At 44.9% G+C, this 25,386-nt stretch overlaps 1 protein-coding gene and 1 pseudogene across 5 annotated transcripts; one reads left to right on the top strand and one right to left on the bottom strand.

Annotated features, from left to right (window-relative positions):
• Cd59 (CD59 molecule (CD59 blood group)) lies at nucleotides 1–20,806 on the bottom strand. Of its 5 annotated transcripts, none has more exons than XM_028767123.1 (4): nucleotides 20,730–20,806; nucleotides 12,208–12,286; nucleotides 3,501–3,608; nucleotides 1–1,077 (listed from the first exon to the last, which is right to left on the bottom strand). In XM_028767123.1, the coding sequence occupies exons 2-4, from the start codon at nucleotides 12,266–12,268 to the stop codon at nucleotides 854–856; spliced, it is 393 nt and encodes a 130-aa protein (XP_028622956.1). In that variant the 5' UTR covers nucleotides 12,269–12,286; nucleotides 20,730–20,806; the 3' UTR covers nucleotides 1–853. The 5 variants fall into 5 exon arrangements, with proteins under 5 accessions (XP_028622956.1, XP_028622957.1, XP_028622955.1 ...); XM_028767124.1 differs by lacking the exon at nucleotides 20,730–20,806 and adding an exon at nucleotides 20,640–20,689; XM_028767122.1 differs by lacking the exon at nucleotides 20,730–20,806 and adding an exon at nucleotides 20,441–20,529.
• LOC114620953 lies at nucleotides 14,230–14,935 on the top strand (annotated as a pseudogene).
• Nucleotides 20,807–25,386: the final 4,580 nt, after the last annotated feature.

Raw genomic sequence — 25,386 nt, 5'->3', positions numbered from 1 at the left:
TTTTTTTTTTTTCTTCTCTTTTCTTTTTCTTTTTTTTTTTTTTTAATTTGAGGCAAGCTCTTACTAAATAGTTTTAGGTAGCCTGGAAACCACTATGTAGGTCAGGCTGGCCTTCAACTTCCGGCCATCCTCCTGCCTCTGCCCCCCAGTACTGAGATACTAAGCATACTAAGAAAGCATCATCACATTTGGGTCAGAGCTTGTTTCGTTTCCCAGCATTTTCTAGCTAAACACAGCTGTTCCATTCACTGCTTGAGCTGTGGCTGTGGCTTATGGGTAAAGCACCTGCCTACATGCTCAGTGATCAGGGCTTCATGGCCAGCACTGTTGTTTGTTTGTTTGTTTTTAAGCAAATGAACAATCACTGCCCCGACTGAGAGCTCACATCAGGATCATTCCCACACCAGCTCAGGACCTGTAAAGACTCTGAAAGCATTTTGAGTGTGTCAGAGTGGTGAAGAGAATCCTCCTGGCTCACTCACTCCTACAAGGTACTGTCTGATCTCACACCTCAGCTACATTCCAGGAACCAGAGAAATATCCCTGAGGGTTGCTGAAACACACTTAAGCTGAAACTGAAAGCCAGTCCTCCCAAGTGGCAAAGGAAGATTATATAACCTATTGGTGTTCTACCCATGTACTTCCCTCTGTAACTGCAAGTGGGCCTTCCCTGTGTGCATGGTGCCCTTCCACGCAGCTTACATTCCTCCCTTTTATCCAAGATGTTCAAGTTAACTTTATTGTTTCCTAAACGAATACAGCTGGAAAATAATAATGGCTTTAGAGTGCTGCAGCAGCAGAAGAAGAAAAAAAAAAAAAGGATACAAGGAGGCATCGGGAGCTTAGAGATGCCTTAGAAACAAAGGTTCAAGATGGCCGCCAGAACCGAGGTCCCCAGCAAGGCTGTCTTCCCCAATAAGGAGGTTGCTTCATTGTTTGGCTTTAATTCTTTGAGCTCATTGTTACACAAGTCCACCTGGCAGCATCTGTATTTTACGTTTGTCACTTCTAATCGGCTCATAATGAACTTGGGATCACAATCGGTAAATCTCCAACATTGTTGATACACTAGTTTTCCTGTGGAGAGACACACATAGATGCTAAGAAGCCACGAAGTGGTCAAGAAGAGACAAGCTCCTCCCCTACTTCATCCTTCTCATCTGTGGCAGGCAGGAGAGCTGGTCTGGGGTCATGAGAGTGGGAGAAGTAGCCATGTCCCTCACTTGTTGCAACACTTGGGAAAGTGGGTCCTGCACCTCGCCTGGACAACAGGGTAGATCTGGCCCTAGTTGTGGGGTTTGCTGGGGAGCCTGCCTGAGGGCATGTCAGCAGGAGAGCTGGCAGGCTGACCAGCTCAGATACCTCTCAGACACAGATCCAGGGCCTTGAACTGGCTCATCCCAACATCCAACCCATTGATAAACTGCTGGAGTGCATGAAGGGACCGATCCTACAGTTCCAAAACTAAAGGACCTCCATGACAGAGGGCAACAACAGGATATCTGAGAGGAGTTCCAGAGAGATGCCAGTATTATAGAGTAGCAGAAGCCAGAGGCTTAGTACCAGACCAAGTCATTTCAAGCAAAGAAGTGTAGACAAAAGGGTATACTGTGAGACACACTGTGGCACACTACAGTTTCCACAAGGAGATTCTTACTTTCTCTGTTAGAGGGGAAGGCTGCAAAGGTGGAAGGTGGGTTTGAGAGGAGGGGGAGATGAGTGGGACTGGGGTACACAGTGTGAAATTTACAAAGAACCATAAACAAAAAGAGGAGGAGGAGGAGAAGGATGAAGATAGAGGAGAAAGAAGAGGAGGAGGAAGAAGAGGAGAATGAGGAGGAGGAGGAAGAGGAGGAGGAGCAGCAGCAGCAGCTGCTGCCATGCAGATATAGTTCTGAACCTGCCATTCTGTGTCTTGGAGCTTAGCCTATGGGAATAGAGAGACTTGGGCAGAAGGAGGCAACCCAACTGGGGTATGAAGATAAACAAGCAAGTGACGGCACACCTTCAAATGGAGACTTTTCCATAAATCTAAAGTCTTGTTAGAGCCAGTAGAGTAGTGTGTGTGTGTGTGTGTGTGTGTGTGTGTGTGTGTGTGTGTGTAGGGAGAGTTATAGGCAGCTATACTTCTATTCAGAAGGGAAGTGTGGCAATGTCTACTAAGATTTTTAAAAGCAGGAACTTTTAATAACAAAATATCCATGAAATCTGCTTATTATACAGTGATGAAAAGATAAAGATTGTGTCTTACCTAATAAGGCGGGTTAATATCAAGAAAAAATTGAATGAATTAAAATATACTGCATGAAAAGAATTCAACAAAAAGAAAAAAGAAAAGAAAGGAAGGAAGAAAGAAAAGAAGATGGGAAAATGGCATGATCTTGGTACCCAGGGGCGGAATTACTACATTCTCTACCTAGCAGTGAATTAACATGGTCTTCAATGTGGAAGAACTGCTCTCCTCCTCTTCCCCATGGAATCCAACATTTTGAACATAAAGCCTAGATTTTCAGCTACACACCAGGAATTTACATAAAAATCAACAGATACTCCTATTTTTAAAACAAAGTACCTTTGATTGGTCCTTACTTAACTGAAAGGTTTTCTCATTTCTGAGAGAAAATACCTTGGAAGACAGTTTTTATTGTTATCTCTTAGAAAGGGTTTTATCTCATATTTCAGAGTATACTGAAATGGCCTTCACTTCTTGCTATCATTAATCCTTAACATTTATCTTAGAGCTATAACCACTAAAAACAAAGGGGATAGCTGCTGGCCTCCCAGTCAACCATTTCCTAAGTTCTTACGTAGATATTCCATAGTTCAGCCAACTTTTAAAGCAGATGATACGGACTTGTACATATTAGACCCCTTCCCTTGCTCAAAAATGCCTTGTTCTCTGGGGCCACTGTCCTAGGCATCTGCAGTGTGGCTTCTCAAATGAATAATTTTCCTTATTAGTCATGTGAGATTTAGTATCCTCTGAGCTCATTCCAGGTTGACTCAGGACTCCACGTGTACTGGATTCATAGGGTCAGACAGAAGTATAAACAGTCATTTGGGACAAGCAAACAGGCCATGGACAAAGTTTTGACAAATACCCTTTCTTCATTTTTTCATCTCTAGCTCAGACCCTGGTACACTGGAGACTCCCAGAAGTTTGGGAGGCAGGCTCATTATTACTACTAAGAAGCCTGAGTTTCAAGAGTCAGATGAATTTCCAAATTCCAAACCCTATGTTGGCTGCTTGACCTTTGCCTGTTGTGTTATCTGAGCCTCAATTTTCTCATCTGTCACACAGGAAGACTGCCCCGAGAGTTATGTGAGAGGAGTTATTTTTGTATAAAGTATATAGAAAATGCTTAGTGCCCAGTACTTTGTGACCAACTGGTGTTAACAAAGGGCAGCCATTACTTGGTGAGGACAAACTGGCTAAGGTTTGGAGAGGTCCAGGATCTCACCCCTGACCATACTCACGCAGGAAGCCCAGAGGTTCTTACCAGATTCAGCGATAAGACAGGAATCCAGGTTAGGAGAGCAAGTGCTGTTTGTTTTGCATGAATTAATCACCACCGGGTCTAAACAGTTGTAGCAGTTGAGGCTAACACCTAGAATCAGAAAGAGATTGTTGGGTTCTGTTGAAGCCAGCAGTGTCGTAGACCCTGGCAGACCTCACCACCACCAGTGAGCACAGGTCCTGGTCAGCTTTCTTATTTTTATCTTTTAATTTAAAACGTTGAAGATTTCATACAGGTACACAACATATTATAATAAGCACATTCACATTCTCTCTTTGCCCGCCCTTCTTCCCTTCCCTCCTGCTGAATCCTTTCTTTTCCCCAAACAGCCCCCTCCCTACTTTCAGACTGAGTTTCATTAGGGCAAGGGAAGCTCAGTTCTTTCCCTACAGGGCTGCCTGAGGTTCAGCCACCATTATGAGTCACACAGGAAGTTCATGACTGGTGGGGAAAAGAAGGCAGAGGAAATGGGGGTGGGGATTCATTTATCCTTCACCTTGGGAAGGAATATCTATTAAGTTTGAACTAGCAGCTAATCAGAACATGCTTCCCTGTCTTAACGGATACAGGGCTCCCTACCCCCTGTGATTCTGAGGCTCCTCAGGCATGCTCCCCACCCCCAGACTTTGGGGGAAGAAACACTAAATCCAGGAGAAACAGATGCTGCCCTTCTATCTCCAGCAGCCCTCAGTTCTAGGTTGATTCTAGGACCCCAGCTGCTCTGGGAGCGGTAGATAGCTTGTCTAAGAGTTCATGAGGCAAATGCCCTAGAGTGTGTGGATTCCAGGAGAATGACAGTTGTCAAGAACCTCGGAGGTCAAAGGGCACACTTCCCACCCATCTGGAGAATGTACCTAAGGTGCATTTCTTCCATACTTCCCGTTCACCTTCTAGATTTCTCCGCCAGTCCCTGACTCATTTCCTTCCTCAAATGGAAACAAATGTCCTTGTTTTTCCTTCTGAAGTCCCCTCTTTTCCCTTCAGATGCTGCTACACTCTCTGATGTTAAATAAATCACATTTAAGACCTTTCAACACTATGAACCAAAGCTCCTGGAAAAAAGCTAAAGCCTTAACTGAGCTTCTTTGAAGCTGATGAGCGAGCAGGGCTTCAAGGACTGTCGAGTTGGGAATGTGAAGTCCAGAACCAAATTCCTCTGAGCCATCTTTAGCCCTCTTAGCCTTTTATGGCCTGCCTCTGTACTTGACCAAATCGTTTGGAATGTACAGACTGAACACTGTTTCTAACCAACCAGAGGACACGAACACAGCCAGAGAGCGTCTGAGGTCCCTCCACTTCACTTTAACCTAACGTTTTCATTAATGTATTCCAATCGTGTCTTGATTTATGACTTTCTTGGTTCTATTACTATTTTCTATTTTTCTCATCAAACTGTTTCCATGTTGGAACATAGAATTTAGGGTAATCGAAATCTGTGTTGCTGGGCTCCAGAAGAAACTATCTCTTAACCCCTTTGAGATAAGAGTTCTGTCTTTGCTTGGATAGTAGTACAGTACCTAAAACAGAAATTCCAGGAAAAGCTAACTTAAGCAAACGCAAAGCAACAATGGGTTTACTATCTTTGCATTCAGATTGAGAATCCATTTTGGTGGCAGGAAGACAACTGACTTTGCCGTGATTTATTGAATTCATTGAATTAGCTGCAGAAAAATGAGCTCAAACACAGAATTATAAAACACAGCCTGTATGATTAATAAAACAAAACAAAACAACAACAACAACAAAAACCACTTCATTTAAAAAACAAAACAAGGAAGAGACTGAAGGAAGTCAGAGACCACAAAGGCCTGCATTGGTCCTTGGCAAGCATGTGTGTTTTGTTTTGCTTTGTTTTTGAGATAGGGTCTTTCGATATAGCTCAAGCTGTCTACTCACCATGTAGACCAGGCTGGGCTTGACCTCACAGAGTTCTCTGCCTACCTCTGCCTCTCCAGGGTTGGGAATTAAAGGTATGTGCAACCACACCTACCCAACAGGTAGATTTTTAATGAGAGGATTCATAAGCCGTAAAGCAGTTTTAAAAACAGGATGGACCCAAGTACAAAGAGAATCCCCTCACTTTTAAATCCTTCCAGATGAGCTGGACATGCTGATATGCACATGCAATCCACGCGTTTGGGAGACGGAGGAACAGAGTTGGAGGTTAAGGCCAGCATTGCTTACATAGTGATTTCAAGGGCTGCCTGGACTACATGGTATCCCCTCAAAAAAAAAAAAAAATCAAACGAAAGCTCCATTTATCTGTGCAAGTGGAAAGCTTCCTCCTAGCCTTCAGCTCAAAGGTGGTAACCTGCAATGGAACCGCCATCAAATCTACTGAGAGAATGCGCTAACAACTGCATAAGGTTTAACAAGCACAACTATACTCGGCTGTGCAGACATCAAGTAGCTCTTGATGTGAAAAGGCATGTTCAAAGGTAAAACAAAAATCTCTTCACAGGGGGCCCGAGCATAGAGCAGGTCACAGGCGGCAGCTCTGTACCCAACCCCAGAAAGCCAAGAGAAAGAGGGACTCCCTGGAGCTTGAACTCAGGCAGCACCCAGATAAAGTATCTAAAAAAAAAAAAAAAAAAAAAAAAGAGAGAGAGAGAGAGAGAGAGGGAGAGTTTACTTATTTTAAATTATTTTCAAAAGTTTCTAGGAGTTGCTAATTGGCTAAGATCCTATTTTATGCTCTCCACAAAAGAATTTAAGTCTCTGTTCAATATTCTCAAGAGAGAGGTAAATCCTAATTTTCCTCAACAATTAATTGACAAAAGAGAGGTAATCTCACAAAAAGTAGAAGAAGCTATTACTAATGATATATTATATAGTCTGATTAGTTGTCGGCGGTGCTATAACAGTCTTTTGACAAAAGATTATTAATATAGATTTATATATCCTTAAATAGGGTCTTCATGACTCTCTGAGTGTGGAAGGAGCGACTCTTGGCGCTTCTGCCCTGATTTTACAAGAACTCTGAAAAATTGGCTTTAAAAACAAAAGAGGGGGAACGGTACCCCCTCAGGAGTCCCCCTGAAATACTCTCCATCATGCCTTGTTCACTTTTATCTCTCTAAAGCTGAAAGCTCATGGAAAATCTGCTGCTGACTGCCTTTGGCACCACCGAGACCAACAAAACTTTGCCACAGATATGGGGAAGGACCCTCTTACCCTTAAAGGGAATGGCCCAGACCCAGTTCCCTTATGGGGCCGAGGATTGATATGCCTGTCTGATACCACAGAAGGCACAGCTAACTGGCTACCAAAAAGATTAATGAAAAAAAATAGATACCCCCACAAAGCCAGACCCAACCATAAATACGATGAATAACAATTTACATCCAGGGAAGAGAAATCTCCCTGAGAATCCCCTTCTTTTTCCTTTCCAGGTAAAAATGAATCACCCGTGATGCCTGCTGTTAGAAGTTCTAATCCAGATGCTGGCCTCTGAACTTATACTACTCAGACCTTTGAAGGGCCACTGACAAGAACATCAAACAGCTAGAGATTGACATCACTAATCTGAAGAAATCCCTCATTTCGCTGTCTGAAGAGACCTCCTAAAATCGCAAAGATCCTTATTGGACTTGATTTACTCTATTACAATAGAAAAGGTTGTGTACAGCTCTTGACTGTGTACAGCCCTTAAAGAACAAAGTTGCCTTTACATAGACAAGACAAGGAGGTTTAAAGAGAGCATGAAATAGTAGTGAAGGCCCTAAGAAAAATCAGAGAGAGAAGGAGACAGATGAATGCTGGTACAAGAATTGGTTTTCAGCCTCTCCAAGGTTGTTAACCCTATTTCCCCCCATCTTGGGACCATTATTTGGGTTCTTTTTGCTTTTTTGTCTGCTGGTCCCTGGCCCTCAAATAGGCAGACTAACTCTATGATACAACAGATAAATAATTTGGTAGCAAAACCTACTCAGATACATTATCATAAGTTAGCTATGGAGGACCACGAGACTCAAGATGAGGTTGTTACTTTATACAAGGTGTTTCCAAAACCCATCTCCATCCAACCTAAAAGGGGGGACTTCTGCCCCTAGACCAAGCAGAGAGGGGCCACCCAGACCCCCCTCTGATAGGTGATCTGAATTCTTGCTTAGGCTGAGAGGCTAAGCACTGCAAGGGAATATAAATAAAAGATAAAAATATCTCTCTGGGTTCCCTGAGGGACAAGCCTGACTGCATAGGGGTTGATGTCAAAAGTATCCCCTCTCCAGGAAAAAGACATCGGGACGGGTATGGCCCTCATGCCTCACTGGACAACGACAGGGGGACTGGAGCCATTACAAGGTCCCCTTCAAATACTGGAGGTCAGGCCTCTATCCCCGCCTTTGCAAGTTTAGAATTGCCACAGCCCTTCTATACTTAGAGAAGGGAGGAGATGTCAGGGGCAGCCCTGCTTATACACTGAAGGCCTAAAATCAGCCATAGGCCTAAAATTAGCAATAGGCCTGTCATACATGTATACTAACACCAAGTCTTGGGTCTCAGTGGAAAAACATTGAAACAGATGGCTATAAGCTAATGTAAACAGGCAGCTTTTGTGGAAATCTACAAGCCTGAGTAGTCATAGACCTTGTAAATAGGTAGCCTTGGCAGACAATACCAACTTAGATAAGGACAAGCGGGTCATAGGCAGAGTCATAGTGACTTGTCCCCTGAACCTTCACCCAGCCGATACCCAGTTCTGAAGATATCTGTATTCCCCCTGAACACCCACACTCCAGTGTCATTCCCTTCCCCACATCCTGCCTTTCTGTGTTTATAACCCCTGTGTGAATGAATTACGATTTGAGAAAAAATAAATAAAAAAAAAATCTCTTCACAGATTAGTACTACTAGATAAACATTTACAACTAACTAGTTCCATGCTGGGGAACACTAACCCTGAAACCCTAAGCAACACATTATCCACCTATCACATATTATTCCATCCATCAGCAGACAGACATTATACACTGATAGGCGGTTATTACAGTGTGGATTTTTGACAATCAAAATGTTGTAGAAATGTGTTTCCTCTATTTTTATTTATATGAGCCTGTTGAGTGTGCTTGTTTTTCCTGGCAGATAAAGCCGTAAGTATTGTCTATCTGGCTTATTAGAGAAAAAGTTTGAATGACCTCTGGACTAGGATATTATCATTGAACTGCTTCCTGCAAGGATAGACCAAGGGCCAGAAGTATAGACAGACAACACAAGACAACAGGTATACACTAAACTCTTGTGGATTGGGCAACCCAGTCATAAGCAGAAACATTAAGCCCTGGTTCCTAATTCAAAAACAACAACAACAAAACCCAACTAATTATGATTTACTGTTGAGAGCTAAAACTCAGGTTTTACTAACTAAAATCTTCTTCAATTTTATAACTGAAGATGAGGTGAAAATGAATTATAGTAAGTATATGTACAGAGAAGGTGAGGCCGAGTTGACTGGTGTGGGTGTGGAGGCATACCCTTCCCCATGCCAGAGATAATGATCTTCCTGCCACAGGCTTCCACTGGGACAGCAGTATCTGCTAGCACCCACCCACAGAAAAATATTTTCAAAGATAAAATATATACAGTCTCACAGAAGGATATTCTAGGTATGTCATGATTAAGCCCAGTGTGGGTTTTGAAACCCAAGCAATGACCTTTAGTTCCAAGGCCGATGACTCTGTTTATCATCAGGAGACAAAGGAGATGTTTCTAGAAGTTGAGATCATCCCTACTGAGTATGGCCAGGAAGCAAGCTTTCTGTAGTCTATCAACACTTAAGCCTTTACAGGTGCAGCATCTCATTTACTGGGGGCATTTTGATTTGGGAAGGTTCTAACTCAACATCAGTACTGAAGCATCAGTAACAACAAATCAAAACTCCCCCCAACCCCCACCCTCGTTTTGTTTGCAGATGACAAGACCAATACCTGGAGAGGTGCTTTGAACTACAGAAGGATACTCAACAATAAAGGGACAGAGTCCATCAGAACTCCCTCAGACATTTCTGCTTTATCTCCTCCAGCATCAACATGAGGATGCCATTTCTCTGCAGTCCTTTCCTTGTGCTAGGTATAGATACATACATAAGAGAAGCAAAGAATGGGGGATGAAGGGTGTTGTGTTAGCCTGGTTGTTATCACCCACAGAGTGAACTGGTCTACTAGCTACAGCCAGAATTCATGTGGCTTAGTGACAAGACTTAGCATAGAATGATCAAGGTCAATGCCAATGCTGGAGACTTCTGTAGGGCAGACATATCCCTAGCTGGCACATTCAATCAGTGTTCCAATGTGCACTTATATGCTAGGCCCTTCATACAATCGTTACAAAAAGCAGGCTCAACAAATGTCATCCTCATTTCGGAAAAGAAAACTAAGGCTAAGATACTAACAAACGTAACAAATGTTACATGACAAATGTCTCAGTGACAGAGTTGAAGCTGGAACCCAGACTATCAGTTCTAAGGCTCAAGACTGGTTTAGCCAAGATGTTTTATAACTTCATTGAGTTGGGAAAAGTAAACAATATAGATTGTAAGAGAAGTCAGGTTGGCTGGGCTGGTGGTGGTAACACAGGCCTTTAATCCCAGCACTCGGAAGGCAGAGGCAGGATGATCTCTGAGTTTGAGGCCAGCCTGGTCTACAAAGCAAGTTCCAGGGCAGCCAAGATTGCTCCATAGAAAAAACCTATCTCAAGAACCAAAGGGGGCAGGGCAGGCCTTACATCAATGGATGGTTGTTACTGGGCCAGGACAGAGGGGAAGGCTTATCTCTCTGGGCCACTTCTTACCCAAGGTCCTGGAGAGAGTTAGCTTTCTCTAACAACTGAAAAACCTGTACGACTTGATTTTTTTTTTTATTACAAAGGATCAATGTTATTTCTTTGATCAAAAGCCTTTGACACACTGGTTTGTGACCAGAAAAATTTTCATGAAGGTTTCCTAGGGTCTTAGACAATAGCAATTAAAAAGAGAGAGAGACAGTCTGCCCTCTCTTTCTCCCCTGCCTTTAGCCTCACACTCAAATTCTCTGAGGAAGAGGACTTGTCTCAGGGCAGCTGATGGTCTCCAAACCCATCAGTTCCCAAACAGGTGCAGATCACTGTGATGGGCTACAGGAAGAATTAAGGGTGAAATGTAATATGACAGAGGTGGACCCCTTACAGCCCACCATGAGGGTTACCAAAAAACAGACTGAGAAGTGAGCAAAGAATGAAGCCATGAGATAGAACACGCAGTGTGGCCCCTTGGGCAAGTGACTCTGCCTCCATCCTCTCCACTGTCAGTGGACAGTCTCCCTGACCTCCTACAGAATGGTTATCAAGGAACAAGAGATGTCAGGCATAGTCCCTGGTATATAATCAGACAGGGATGTCAGCTACTAACATCCCAACACTGCAGGAACCTTCCCTTCCTGCTTCATTGCATTGCTGTTTCTTTCTCACCCCCATCCTTCCCACCCACCTCCAAAAGCCAATAATGGCTAGGATATTGTAAGAATATGTGGTGTAAGAATAAGTGGGTGTTTCCGTTGTTACAAAAGAGTCAGAACCACTTTCTTCAGAAACCAGGGGAAGGGTGCCCCAGAAATGAATGGTCTTAGGAGAAGTAGCTAAGGGAAGAGTAGCCTGGGAATGACCTTCAGTGAGTGAAACCAGAAACTCCAGCGTCAGACTGAGGTCTGTTAAATGTTGTGACATGTTACTTCTGGGTATTACTACACGAATTCAAAATATCTTGTACTATTCATAAGTTCATAACCCCCTTGGGCTTCAATTTTTTTCATTTGTAAAATTGAGCTAGGTACAGAAGCTGCTAAGTGTGCATGAGTGTTAAATAAGCAAATGCATGTAAAATGCTTAGACTACAGATGGGCATGACAAGGGTAGCTTCAGCTTATTTAGATGCTGCTGCCACCATCACGAGCCTTATCTCAGTAGCACAGGAAAATGGGTGGGGTGGAAGGACAGACATCAGGAGGCTGACCTCACAGTGGGCCCAAAGGTGTTAAAATCCAACCCAGACTGCTGCTGCTGGTTTCTTCTGTAAATAACCATGTTCTTCACTGAGAGCCTGTATATGAATCCCTAATCCCAGGAACCTTAATTTTAACAGGATGGCAGGCTCTATTTCACTTCCTCAAGGAAGTTAAGAGATCTCAGGTTGTCAGACTCAAGAGTGGCACCATCCTCCATATCAGAGACAGCCTGGCTGCAGACACAGGCTGTGAAACCTTCCCCCTTTGAAACCTGGAAACAAGGTGCCTCTACTTTACCCTCCTCCTCATAGGCCTTGCTACTTGCTGTCTGTCTGTACACCCATGGCATTAATAACTTGAATAAACTCTTCCAAAAGGACAACCCACCCAGTGTCCCCCTTATATCCCACACCTGAGATCTTTCAGAAAGGACTTGAGTAGCATTCTAAGGATGGATGACATCTGCTGGAATCCCAAAGTAGTATATGGGGGGACAAGAGAGAAACTTGTTCTCTCCACTCCTGTTAAAACAAACAGTTCTTGTAAACCAGGATTTACAGAAGTTCAGGCAGGCACCCCAGAACTGACACACAAGCAGGACCTGGAACACGTGAAGATGAGAGATTGGAGGCCAATGGCACCAGCTCAGACTACCAGAGGCCTGAGAGAAAGTGGCATCATGGCCAGGGGCAGTTTAGGGGGTCTAGGTCACTCACCTGTGGAACAGAAGACAGCCAGAAGAAACAGGAGTAAGATGAGTCCCCCCTGAGCTCTCATTGTGCTGGTCCACCAAATCTGGAATGAACAAGAGTTGTCACTGACCAAAGACACCTTCCAGGGATTTCCAAAACCACCAGCTAGAATCCAGGGAGGTCTTGGAAAATGCACAGAAGGCTTACAGAACAGGCAAGAAACTTTCACTGGGTTAGGGTGCATAAACTAAGGGCAGTTCTTACTAGGGCTGTAATAGTCCTCTCCTCTTGCTTCAAGACCTCAGATAGTGAAGAAACATTCATCCTGAGGAGGAGAGCAGCTATGCAGAAACTCCTTCTAACTGACTTCTGGCCCTCAATATGCACGTGCCCCTTAAGAAACTTAGTCCATAGAAGCCAGTGTTCATAAACAGACGGGGAATACATCCATCCTTCCCTGGGCCAGGCATGCTTATCTTGCATGTGTGAGACCCTGGGTTTGATACACAGTACTGCAAAAAGAGAAACTACCATCTTTCCATAAGTGTCGTTTAGTCTATAAGTCTGAAATGTGAGACAATGGGTTTACATGGTATCCTCAGCTTCAGTTCTCATGGCCCTGCCCAAGCTACTGGTTGAGCAAGAGTGCCCTCTCCCTAAGCCAGGTCACTGAATAAAGGGTGTAAGCAGACCTCTGGAAGACACTGGAAGGCAGGCATGCGTGTACACAAAAGGACTGTGTGTAAACAGAAGGCTTGTGTATACACAGGCCTATGTGGGAAGAAAGTGGCTATTGGGTAAGGTGGATATAATTAGTCCTCACTGCACAAATGAAAAGGTGACTAGCAACAAGCAACAGGCAAGAAGGCAAGTATGGAAATGCCTAGAATTTTCCTATCACTAGGAAAAACAAAACAAAAAAACCCAAGGCATGGTTTCAAACCTTCCTCAATGCCAACTTTTGGGAGTAGATTTAAGAAGTGTATCCTTGGGACCCACTCTGAAACAGGGAGGTGACAAGTCATTTAAATCATCGAGCTCTACATGTTTTTCTCCTTAGACCACAGGCCGAGGCTTGGGCCTAGCAGACATAGGGAGTCGGTGGTAGGGAAAGCTACCTATGTCTTTAGTGTTAAAAAGTTTGAAGTTCGGGGTGTGCCATCAGCTTTGTGTCTTTGACAAAAGTCTGCTGGTCAGAGTCAGGAGAAGAGTGAGAAACTAAAAAAGGCAATGTCTACACTGTCCATTGAGTCATGCTGAGACACCAAGGGTACATGTTCTTCAAGGACAAACAGGGCCTGGCCATTTCCTTACAAGCAGCACCTATCCCCTCAGTATGTGTCAGCTTCCTGCTTGGTTACTCATGCTGGGAGGAATCTGACTACAAAGAATGATTTATAAACTCAAGTTAGGCAGGGCTTGGGGTTTAGAAAACTACTGCAGGGAGTGAAGAGAGGGAGAGTGTTGACTAGACATCCTCAAACAGACAGGAGGGCCTCAGACACCTTCAGAAAGTATGGACCAGATGGGTCAGGCATTGGCATTAGAGGAGGAGGGAAGATAGTTCTGCATCCCAAAAGACACTGGGAAGGTATCAGATCAGCAGGAGCTTCCAACACTAGGAAACTTCCCACGGAAAGGTACCCAGCATAAATACCACTGTGGGGATACACACAACCCCTTCCCCAGATGTTCACTGTGATGAGGCACAGTGGAAAGAACTGAAAAAGAGATCTGGTCAAAGATGGGGCTTCTGAGTCTAGTTTAGGATTCTGTGAACACAGTCTTGAATAGTCCTTGGGTTGTTTTGGCCACTTATCAGCTGTGTGCTATCTCTGACCTCTGCTCTTGATCCAGTAAATGTGGGGCCTGTTAGATGTACCGCAAGGGACATTGTGTGGCTAAAGAAGGCACCCAAAAGAGGAGGAGGAGGAGCTGTCATCACCACTGAAACTAAGAAGTCACACAGTACCCAAGAGTAGGAAAGCAGGCAGAGAGTGGGTGTTAGTGGGAAGTGTGAGGTTAGACACCTCAGCGTTGAGCTCTTTCCTTTCGCTGCTGCGTCCGCAGCCATGAGTATGCTCAGGCTACAGAAGAGGCTTGCCTCTAGTGTCCTCCGCTGTGGTAAAAAGAAGGTCTGGTTGGACCCCAATGAGACCAATGAAATCGCCAATGCCAACTCCCGTCAGCAGATCAGGAAGCTGATCAAAGATGGGCTGATCATCCGGAAGCCCGTGACTGTCCATTCCCGGGCTCGCTGCCGGAAGAACACTTTGGCCCGCCGAAAGGGCAGGCACATGGGCATAGGGAAGAGGAAGGGTACAGCCAACGCTTGGATGCCCGAGAAGGTCACTTGGATGAGAAGAATGAGGATTCTACGCCGGCTCCTCAGGAGATACCGGGAATCTAAGAAGATTGACCGCCATATGTATCACAGCCTGTACCTGAAGGTCAAAGGCAATGTATTCAAAAACAAGCGGATTCTCATGGAACATATCCACAAACTGAAGGCAGATAAGGCCTGCAAGAAGCTACTGGCTGACCAGGCTGAGGCTCGCAGGTCTAAGACCAAGGAAGCACGGAAGCGCAGGGAGGAGCGCCTGCAGGCCAAGAAGGAGGAGATCATCAAGACTCTGTCCAAGGAGGAAGAGACCAAGAAATAAGCTTCCCTCAGCCTGTACATAGTGGCCTGGCTGTGGCCTCCTGTGGATCAGTCATTAAAATAAAACAAGCCTTGAAAAAAAAAAAAAAAGACACCTCAGCGTTAGGGACCAGATGAGCAGAAGAGACCTGAGCCCTAACCTAAGGTAGTCCTCAGATTCTTAGTTTGCTTCCTATGCCTAGCTGGTTGCCTACCAGTAGTATCTTTTAATAATGATAGCAGTAGCAGCAGCAACAGCAGCAGCCAAGGCATGTTTAAAAAGAGGCGTCATTGAGCCTTCTGGACAAGTCTTGTAAATGATACTTGGTTTAGATGGATTGGCAGTACTTCCTTGATCTTCCCAACAGTTAAACTGCACAATGCTTTTTTTTATTCAGTGTTTTGGTTTGGGAGTTCTGAAATGGAGGTACTAAAATATAGATAATGACCTATGGCTATTAAAAAGGAAATGTGTAATGTGAGATTCTCCCCACGGTTTCTAATTATAAAACCAATGCTTGGTTCATTATTGAATGTACTTGGGGGTGGGAGTAGGCAAAAAGTAAAGGACTGGGAAGAAAGGATTGTTATCTTCCTTGGCTGTTACCCTCCACATTTTAAGGTATCTCCAATGTAGCTTCAAGCCCATGGGCATTCTGTCATTCCACCTCCAACTCACCACACACAAGTATTCTACTCTTCTTTTTTTTTTTTTTTTTGGTTTTTCAAGACAGGGTTTCTCTGTGTAGCCCTGGCTGTCCTAGAACTCACTCTGTAGACCAGGCTGACCTCGAACTCAGAAATCCGCCTGTCTCTGCCTCCCAAGTGCTGGGATTAAAGGTGTGCGCCACCACTGCTCGGCGCATTCTACTCTTGAAAACTTAGTCATGGCTTTGTTTTGACATCAATGCACAAGGCCATTTGATATATATGCATATGCACTTCATGTGCAGTTTCTTTTTATTTTTCTATTACCCTACCTGATTGGATGTCAAAAATATACTAGCTCTCTGAACTGGCTACTTGAGGTAAAGAATGTTTCATGTTTACATCTGTGTGTGTGTGTGTGTGTGTGTGTGTGTGTGTGTGTGTTTGATGTATATATGTCTCCTATGTCTGGTCTGAAAACAGTTATTTAATCATTCTCCCATATTTGGAACACTATATTTTAATATCAATTTGTTTCCAATTTATATAACCTCAGAACAGCCAAATCATTTATTTCAGTTTTTAATTTGTAAAGTGGTTAATAATAATTTTCTATGGGAATAAAATACAAAAGGAAGACTTCAACAGGGCCTGCCTGCTGCCACAGCCTATGATCTCAGATGCTTGGGAGGCTTAGACAAGAAGATCACAACTTTAAAGCCTGGACTATAGTTAGCTCAAGAACAATGTGTGTACCTTAGCAAGACCTTAGCTCAAAATTGTAAACAACAACCACAAAAACCAAAACAACAAACAAAACCAAAACAACAAACAAACAAAACACCACAAAAAACCCACAAACACCAAACCAAAAAAAAAATTTTTTTAAAGGCAGAGTATATATCTGTCAGTGGCGAGTGCTTGCCAGGCATATCATACATGAGACCTGAGACCGGAGACCCTGGGTTCAATCCAAAACTCACACACACACACACACACACACACACCACAGTTTAAAAATTTCAACACAGACTAGAATGTCAAGTGGCACTTTAAGAAACAAACATGAAGATTAATACACAATTCTGGAATTTACATTGTCCTGGGCTCAGACCTGACCTGGAAATTACACTTTCAATCAGGGCACTACATCTCTGAATTTCTTTCAATGTAAATAAAATAATAACAGCTGTTGAAACCAGGGGACATGCTGGAGGAACCAGGGCTGTTCTATAGACTGTTTTAAAAAATAGGAAGAGGACACAGAGAAAAGGAGAGGAGGCCACTCTCTGTACTTCCTAGGCAGGGTTCTAGGATCAATAAGGGGTGCACTTTGGATCTTCCAGGTAAGTACTGGACCAGCTGAACTACATCCCTGCATTCTAGACATTCTAAACATGACCCCTTACCTGCCTTGCCCCATGAAGGTACTCTGCAGAATGAGCTCAGCAGAAAGCAATTCCTCTAATTGTTCTCTCTGACAGTGGACGTCATAGAGTAAAGATGCTACAAGATTCCTTTAGAAGACAGTAAGAGATTAAAAACAAAACAAACAGGGCCTTCAAGAAGGCACAGCAGATTAAAGGTGCTTGCTGCCAAGCCTCATGATCTGAGTTCAATCAGGGTCCATGTGGTGGAAAAAGAGACCAACTTCACAAGTTGTCCTCTGAGCTCTACAAAGTTTCCATGGTACATTAATACCAATAAATAATGAAATAAATATAACTTTAAAAATTAAAGAGAGAAAGTCAAAAGGCTGCTATAGTAAAAAAAAAAATCATTCTATAATAAATTCAACCTGAAAATTTCTTATTTATTGCCAGCCAAGAGAAAGTCAAAAGTGACAAGCTTGACTGAGTTGCTGTAATGTTGTGGGTAGCAAATACTTTTGTCATACTGGTAGACAGAAAATGCAGTGTGACTGTAATATGGTAGTCCATTAAAAAAAGAAAGAAGAGAAGAGTCCAGCTTCCCAAATACAAGTTTTTTTTTTTTAAACACATTAACTTATTTACTTACATGGACATGTAAAAAAACCCAAAGAATCAGATGGAAAGCACCTGTCATATTACATAATGGCTTATGATGGAGCACTTAAGGCATTTTCTGAGGGCATACTTACTACTGTGACGTAGATTTGCCCTCAGCCACTAAGGCAGTCATCCCTAAGGCAGGACCTTAGCCGCCCACTGTGAGCAGATGTGTGGTGTCCTGGACTACATAAAAGAGGGCTTGAACACTAGTTCTCAATTTCTTTGACCATGATGAGTAGGACCACTGGACACCACCCTAGAGTCTGGGTAGGCTTAAACCACCAGCACAACAGTATGATGCATTGTTCACAGTTGCCAAGTGCTGCAGATGTTCCTAGAGGCCACACTAAGAACCAGTCATTTGTAGTGGCCTAGCTCAAGGAGTAAAAGTGACTCTCCCAGCTGGGCTGTAAAATGAGCTGTTGGTGTTAATTAAATAATTAGAAGTGTCTTTCTTCAGGGCCCAGGTGATTACACCACTTGATGCGGACTTGTTACCAAACAAAGCTTGATTGCTAGGTAACTTCTGTTTGGGGGTGGGGGGGCGAGTATTACAGCCCAATGCTAGTGTTAGCATTCCTGACACACCAATGTAGTTAATCCTACAACGATAACCTAAGGTAAATGTAATCTCTTGCACTTAAGCAGCTGAGAGCCAAGGAGAGCTAGTTACAAGGCAGCAGCCACAGGTAGGCAAAGTAACATCTCTTTTCCACAAACCCAGACCCGAAGTCTAAAACCTGTGACTGCAGGCAGGCTCTAGTGGTGGCTTTAAATGACTCTACGGTTATGTACATTATTTCGGATGACGTCATTGTCCCAGTGTAATCACAGGGTGCTCAGAAGGGAGAGGAAGGGAGAAGAACCTTCTTGTGTCGTGTTATCAGACACCAGGAAACAGAGCCAGAGGTGGGAGACAAGAACAATACAAACTCATCTTGATATTGCCAACTTTGAGAACAGGGAGAGCTCTATTGGCCACGGCATCTTCTGGAAGCTAGGAGTGCTCAGTAACAGACACTTCTCTGGGAAATCAGATCTGCAGTCTCCAGTCACAAAGGCTGCATCCTGCCAACACTCGAATGAGTAAGCATGAGGAACCCTCAGGGCCTCCAAGAAGAAACCAGCCTGCTTATCTCCATTTTACCTCAGTATGTGGTCTTAGTCAGACCCCAGTTAGATGTAAGAACTGTAAGATAACTTGTGTTGTAAGCTAATTTTTTATTCATTTGGCAGCAATAAAAAACTAATATAAAGCCAAGCATGTTGGCATGAGCCTATTGTCCTCAATACTTGGGTGACTGAGGAGGAAAGGTCCTCTGAACCCGGATCCATTTAGTCAATAAAGTTAGACCCTAATCCAAACAAAATCAGAACAAAACCCTCCCAAACTTGATATAACCAGAAACCTTGTTACTGGAAAATGGTGGGACAGCATTCCAGCATAGATTGATTGAGCTCAGAACCATGAATGTAAATGAAGATTATAATTCAGCTTCCAAAATAAAGGCAGCTAAGGAGAAAAACACAAACAAAAACAAACACAAAGAACCTGCATGATATTCTCCCTCCCTCCCCTCTTTTCTTCCTCTTACAATATGAAGAATGGAAGCCAGGCCACCATGCAGAACTACCATTGAGTCACATCCCCAGCCAGATTGAAGAGTTTTGTTTTGTTTTGTTTTGTTTTTTGTTTTTAGAGACAGGGTTTCTCTGTGTAGCCTTGGCTGTCCTGGAACTCTGTAGACCAGGCTGGCATCTAACTCAGAAATCTGCCTGCCTCTGCCTCCCAAGTGCTGGGATTAAAGGCATGCGCCACCACTGCCCGGCCAGACTGAAGATCTTAACACCAACAGTTTCCATAGGATTCATAGACACCTTTGACCCTGCGTTGCTACCACAGGGAGCTTGGGGCTGATGTACTTCAAGGCTGAGCATGTCATAAAAAAATAAAGCTGCAACATTATCATCCTATAAGAAGTTCTGAGAGGGCCAGAGGGATGGAATTACCTGCCCCAAGACAACAGGGCACAAAATCACAAAATCACAAAATCACTTTGGATGTATCTTGCTTTTACTTATCATGATCTGGGAACTAAGCGGCTTAATATAACCCAGTCAGCAGTCTAGCGGGCCTGCTTGTATGCCCTTATGAGCTTGGACATGCTGTAGCTAAGCATACAACAGACACCCAAAAATCATTTCTTCAGTTCAAAGCAGTAATTACATCAGCACCTAGGGACAAAGCAAAACACCATCACAATGGAAAGGACCCTCCCAGCCACCTGGTGGCTGCGATAAACACTTCAGAACTCTTGAAAGAGCACAGATCTGCCTCTTCACCTACAATGGTCTCCCTCTCTTTACAACTTATTCCAGGATCCCAAATCCCTGGCTCATCCCGGTATTCCCACATTTTTGTTTCCTTCTACTTCTTTCAACCCGCCCAGTGAAAAGGAAGGTTTTTCATTTATAGCAAAGCACATGCCAAACATTTTTCAGCATGTTTAGGGCATAATGAGGTAACTCCTTCTTAGTCTCCCCAGAATGTTAACAGCAAATGTTGTGAGCGCCCCGCGATTGTCATTCTGACGTGGTCATTCGGTGTGTCCGCTCGGGAGAACTGGAGAAAAGGTGCCCTGAGGAGAGCCTCCGGAACATCGGCTGTTTCCACATTCCGGGAGATCAACCGTGAGCTACCTTAGTGCTCACCACCGCCCTGTGAAATAAGTCCTTTCCCTTTACTGCTGAGAAAACAAGATTTAATAACTTGCTTTTGACTACCTACGAACGAAAACAAAAAGTTCTTTTCAAAGTCTGCCCTCAGACTGAAGAGTGGCCTGGCCCATGCACCAAAGATACCCGCTAGAGCAGTTACAGATTTGGACCTCGGCAAGAAGAACGGCAGTGAGTTAGTTCATCGAGGCTGAGTTACCCCTCGGCCCCCGTGAGACCGCATTCTCCTGAGAGGCCGGGGCTGCCCTGTAGTCAGGCGCCCAGGGAAGGCCGAGCTCCGGGACCGCTGAGTAGGAAGAGTCCTGGCTGCGGCACGATATCATAACAAAAAAGGCTGGCGGAGGAGGTACAAGCCTGAGAGAGGCCTCCGGAGGAGAGAAGGAGCAAGGAAACCTTACCGCACCCCCAGTCCCAGACGCATGCGCTGCCGAAGCACCCCTACCTCCCACCCTAGGCTCCGCTCCAGCGGACTCTGCGCCCTTGCTTACCTGCAACCTCGCAGTCCGCTAGAGCCTGCTCCGCTCCGACTGCGGACTGGCGTCAACACAACCAAACTCCACTGGCCACTCCCAAGAACTGACGACCACGCCCTCCCCCGTCTCCCCCCACCCCACCCCACCCCCCGCACCTATTCTGGGTTACGGCGTTTGCCTCTGTCAGTGAGCGCTTGGCGACCAGGACCAGACTCTAGAAACCTAGGATACAGGAAAGGCTTGCGTTTCCTTCTGATTTCTTACCCCTTACTAGGGCACCCTAAAAGGCTCCTGATTTTCCCTTTCTTTAAAAACAAAAAACACCAAAAAAAAAAAAAAAACTTTCCAAATTGCTTTTGTGCCCATGTTTGCTAGCACCAAGAGCTATCTCTTAACACATCGGAGATATCTTTCCAGGCCCGTACAGCGGTGACTTGCTCCTGCTCTCAGGTTCTGACAACCTCCAAATACTCTTCAGACACAGATGTCATGTATTTTGTTTGGAATCAAACAAAAGTCTGTTGTGCATTTGAAACCTTTTGTGGGCTGGTCAGGGATCAGAACTACCGCTTAGACTTTCATGTGAAGATGTGATACCAAGTTGCCTTCATCATTTGGAAAGACTCATATCCAGGAAGGAAAAAACAGGGGGGATAATAATTTTAAAAAGAATAAACATTACAAGAGGCTAGCCTCCTAAGGGAACAGGAAAAACTCTGAGCATTGGCCCTGAAAGCTGCAGGTCTCAGGCCTGCTTTGTGCCAGGTTGGAAAAGGAAGCATGAGGAAGAAAGGAAGCAATGATCCAGGTAGAGAGGAAGTGGTGATCCAGGTAGACAGGTTTATGTTGTTTTTTCCTTTCTTTCTTTTTAAAAAGTCTTTCTGTCCTCAGGAACATTTCACGGTGGGTTTGTTGTTGTTGTTATTTTGAATGTCTTTGTTTTCCCCTGTAGTATCTATCCTCCAAAACATAGCCCATATCCCCTGGCATACAGTGGTCTGTATGTGCCATATCCTACATGACAAAGGAGGCTGGGACACCCACTCTTTCCCTAGCCTATCAACAACGACAGAGTCCGAGCTTTCGAGAAGCACATAAGATACTCGTAAACCTAAACCAATAGGAAGAGTGGAGGGTCACCAGGCAGGATGCCCTAAACATATTTGTGTTGTTCTGTCCTCTCACACAGACGTTTCTTTGATTTCTAGGATGGGTTGGGCACAGAACACCCCACTGGGCTTGGTCCTGAACCATTTTAAGGACTTTTGCCTAGTCTCAGAAGACTCTGGTCCCCACAAACTATCTTTTGTGGGAACAAATGGCCCACCTATAACGTGGAGTGGCCTGAGGAGGGGACTTTCCATCTCCCCATCATTTACAGGGTGAAGGTATAGTTCTTGAACCCAGGGCCCCTGGACCAAGTTCTGTATATCACCACGTGGCAATACCTGGTCAATAAGCCCCGTTTGGATGAGACCTATTTTGTCACCAGCCTCGATGCTCCCTGCCCTTCTTCCTCTAAAGGAGGGTCAGCCTCGGCCCCCTCCCTTGCTCCCACTTCTGCTCCTGAGGAGGACCTCTGTCCCCCTCCTTTTGTTCCTGTTCCTGCCAACGCTGCCCCTGCCCAGCCAGCACAGGCAGAGGGAGGAGCAGCCCCGACCCTCCCGACTCCGTTTGGAGTCCACCTCATACTCAGGCCTATACTGCCCAGAGGACCAACTCTACCAACTTACACCTCAGGGCTACAGGGGCCCCCAGATGCTCAGGGAGACAGTTCATGACATATGTACCATTTGCCAGTAATGGTCTTTACAATTGGAAGTTGCAGAACCCCCATTTTCAGAAAGACCATCAGCTCTCACAGGTCTTCTAGATTCAATCATGCTGACTCACCTGCCCACCTGGAACAACTGTCAGCAACTGCTCCAGGTCCTCTTCATTACAGAGGAAAGATAGAGGATCATGGGAGCTGCCTAGCAATTGGTTCAGAGAGCAAATGGGCTGCCCACTTAAGTCCAGGATGATATTGATGCAGCCTTTCCTTTGAGTCCACCCAACTGGGATTTTTAACACTCCTGAAGGTAAGGAGAGGGTCTGGTTCTATCGCCAGATTCTGATGGGGGGGGGGGCTCTGAGAGGCTGCTGGATGACCCACAAACTTATCTAAGGTAAGCCAGGTGATGCAGGAAATGAATGAGAGCCCCAGGGAACATCTATAAAGGCTTTTTAAAGCCTATAGGACCTACACTCCTTTTGATCCAGAAGCCAGCAGCTATAAACATGGCTTTTGTTAACCAAACTGCCCTTGACATCTGTTGGAAGCTTCATTGTCTGGATGGTTTTGGGGTAAGCAACTGAGTGAGTTAGTAGCCATAGCTGAGAAGGCTTTCAACCACCAGGAGACCCCCAATATCGACAGGAGGACTGGTGAAAATGCTACTTGCTGCCAGGAGCTTCGGCCATCCTGAGGTGTGTGTGTGTGTGTGTGTGTGTGTGTGTGTGTGAGGGGGGGAGGGAGGGAGAGAAAGAGAGAGAGAGAAAGAGCTGAAAAAACTAGCTAGCAAAAGGGGCAAAGGTAAGCCCACCCCCACTGAAGGAAAAACCCGTCCTCCATTAGAGAGGGACCAGTGTGCCTATTGCAAGGAGAAGGCATTGGAAGCATGCGTGCTTGAAGAATCAGAGAGGCCCAAAGGCTCTGGAATTAGAAGAACTAGAGGACTGAGGCTGTCAGGGCTCCTAAAGTGGAGGGGAAGCCCATTGACTTTCTGATGGACACAGAGGCACAACATTCTGTTTTGAAACAATGCTGGGGCCATTGTCAAATCGAAAAACATGGATGCAAGGGGCAACTGGCACTCAACCCTACCTATGGACTACCTGAAGAAATGTGGACTTGGGAGTAGGATGGGTAACCCACTCATTTATTGTTAACCCTGTATCCTCATATTCCATGCTGGAAAGAGACCTCCTCACCAAAATGGGAGCCCAAATCCATGTAGGCCCAGAGGGAGTGGAAGTACTGTATAAGAATGGCCCCATCCATGTTCTGACCTTGGCCCTAAAAGAAAAATACAAATTATTCCCTCAACCAGCCACATCTCCTAGCCTGTTACTCCAGAGGTTTCTGGCAGAAGTCCCCAAGGTCTGAGTAGAAAAAAGAAATCCAATGGGACTCACCCATCATCAGGCCCCCTGGTTCTAGTCCAATTAAAGGTTGGAGCTACCCCAGCCCAATCAGGCAATATCTAATACCCAGAGAAGCCAGAACAGGGATCACCCCTCACATTAACCAGCTCTGGGAAGTAGGGATTCCAGTTCCTTGCCAATCGACATGGACCACTCCCCTCTTTAGGTCAAGAGGCCCCATTCCAATGACTATTGGCCTGTTCAACATTTAAAGTAGGTAAATGAGCTAATGGAAGACATCCACCCCACAGTTCCAAACCCATATACCCTGCTAAGCAGCCTCCCCGCCCCACCCCTGAGCACAAGCACACAATATACACTGTGCTGGACCTGAAGGATGCCTTCTTCAGTTTGGTTCTGGAATCCAAAAGCCAGCCTCTATTTGCCTTTGAATGGCAAGACTTGAAGAGAGGCTTCAACGGACAACTGACTTGGGCATGCCTGCCTCAAGGATTCAAGAACTCACTCATCATCTTTGACAAGGCACTGCATGAGGACTAGGGTGAGTACTGGCGGGCCCACCCCCAAATAACTGTGCTCCAGTATGGAGATGACATTCTAATTGTGGCCCTTGCCCCCCACCACCACTTGGAGACAGGCCAAGAGGCCACACAAGACCTGCTACAAGAGCTGAATCAACTTGGCTACCAAGTGTCTGCTAAGAAGGCCCAGCTTTGTCAACTTGAGGTCACCCATCTGGGGTACATACTCAACGGGGGACCAATGCATGCTATCAGATGCCTGGAAGCAAACCATCCTCAGCATCCCAGTTCCATTAACTCAAAAGGAAGTATGAAAATTTCTGGTGGTAAAGTGCCAGAGATCACAGATAGCCATCAGAGGCCAAGAAGATAAAATAGAATAGATCCCTGAGATGTACATGGCTTTTAAGACTAAGAAAAGCCTTATGGGAGGCACTGGCCTTGGCTTCCCAGATATTCACACACCTTTCCACCTGTATGTGGATAAAAGAAAGGGGATAGCAAAAGGGAATCTTCACTCGAACTTTGGGACCATGGAAAAGACCTGTGGCTTATTTAAGAAGCTGGACCCCGTGACCCAAGGATGGCTGGCGTGCCTCTGGATCATAGCTACCACTGCCCTGCTAGTCAGGGATTTTGACAAAATCATCATGGGGCAAGAATTTGTTATTACCACCCCTATGCTATTGAGGGGACCCTCAAAAATCCACCCATCTGTGATTGTCCAACACCAGAGCACGTTCAGGCTCTACTTTTGAATCCCCCTCCCATAAGATATAACCTATCATTTGCCCTAAACCCAGCAACCCTGCTACCTGACTTGTCCTCAGACATGCAGCATGATTGCTCTATAGTTCTGGAGCACATCCAGAACATCAGGCTGGACTTGACTGATATGCCCAGTCCAGACACGGAATGTATCTACTTCACGTATGGGAGCAGCTTCATCCAGAATGGAATCAGGTGTGCATCTGTGGCAGTAGTGAACTTGGACTCTGTTATCT

Source organism: Grammomys surdaster, unplaced genomic scaffold (assembly GCF_004785775.1).
Source record: "Grammomys surdaster isolate TR1022 unplaced genomic scaffold, NIH_TR_1.0 170, whole genome shotgun sequence".
NCBI classification, from domain to species: domain Eukaryota; kingdom Metazoa; phylum Chordata; class Mammalia; order Rodentia; family Muridae; genus Grammomys; species Grammomys surdaster.
The sequence above is the reverse complement of the archived record's forward strand: the minus strand, read 5'-3'. Positions and strand labels throughout refer to the sequence as shown.

Coding starts and splice junctions, on each gene's coding strand:
- Cd59 (XM_028767121.1), bottom strand. CDS start 12,507: ATGAATGTTTCTTCACTATCTGAGGTCTTGAAGCAAGAGGAGAGGACT. Junction 12,287..12,447: donor AGAGGACTATTACAGCCCTA/GTAAGAACTGCC, acceptor TGTTCATTCCAG/ATTTGGTGGACCAGCACAAT. Junction 3,609..12,207: donor GGCTGTCTTCTGTTCCACAG/GTGAGTGACCTA, acceptor TTCTGATTCTAG/GTGTTAGCCTCAACTGCTAC.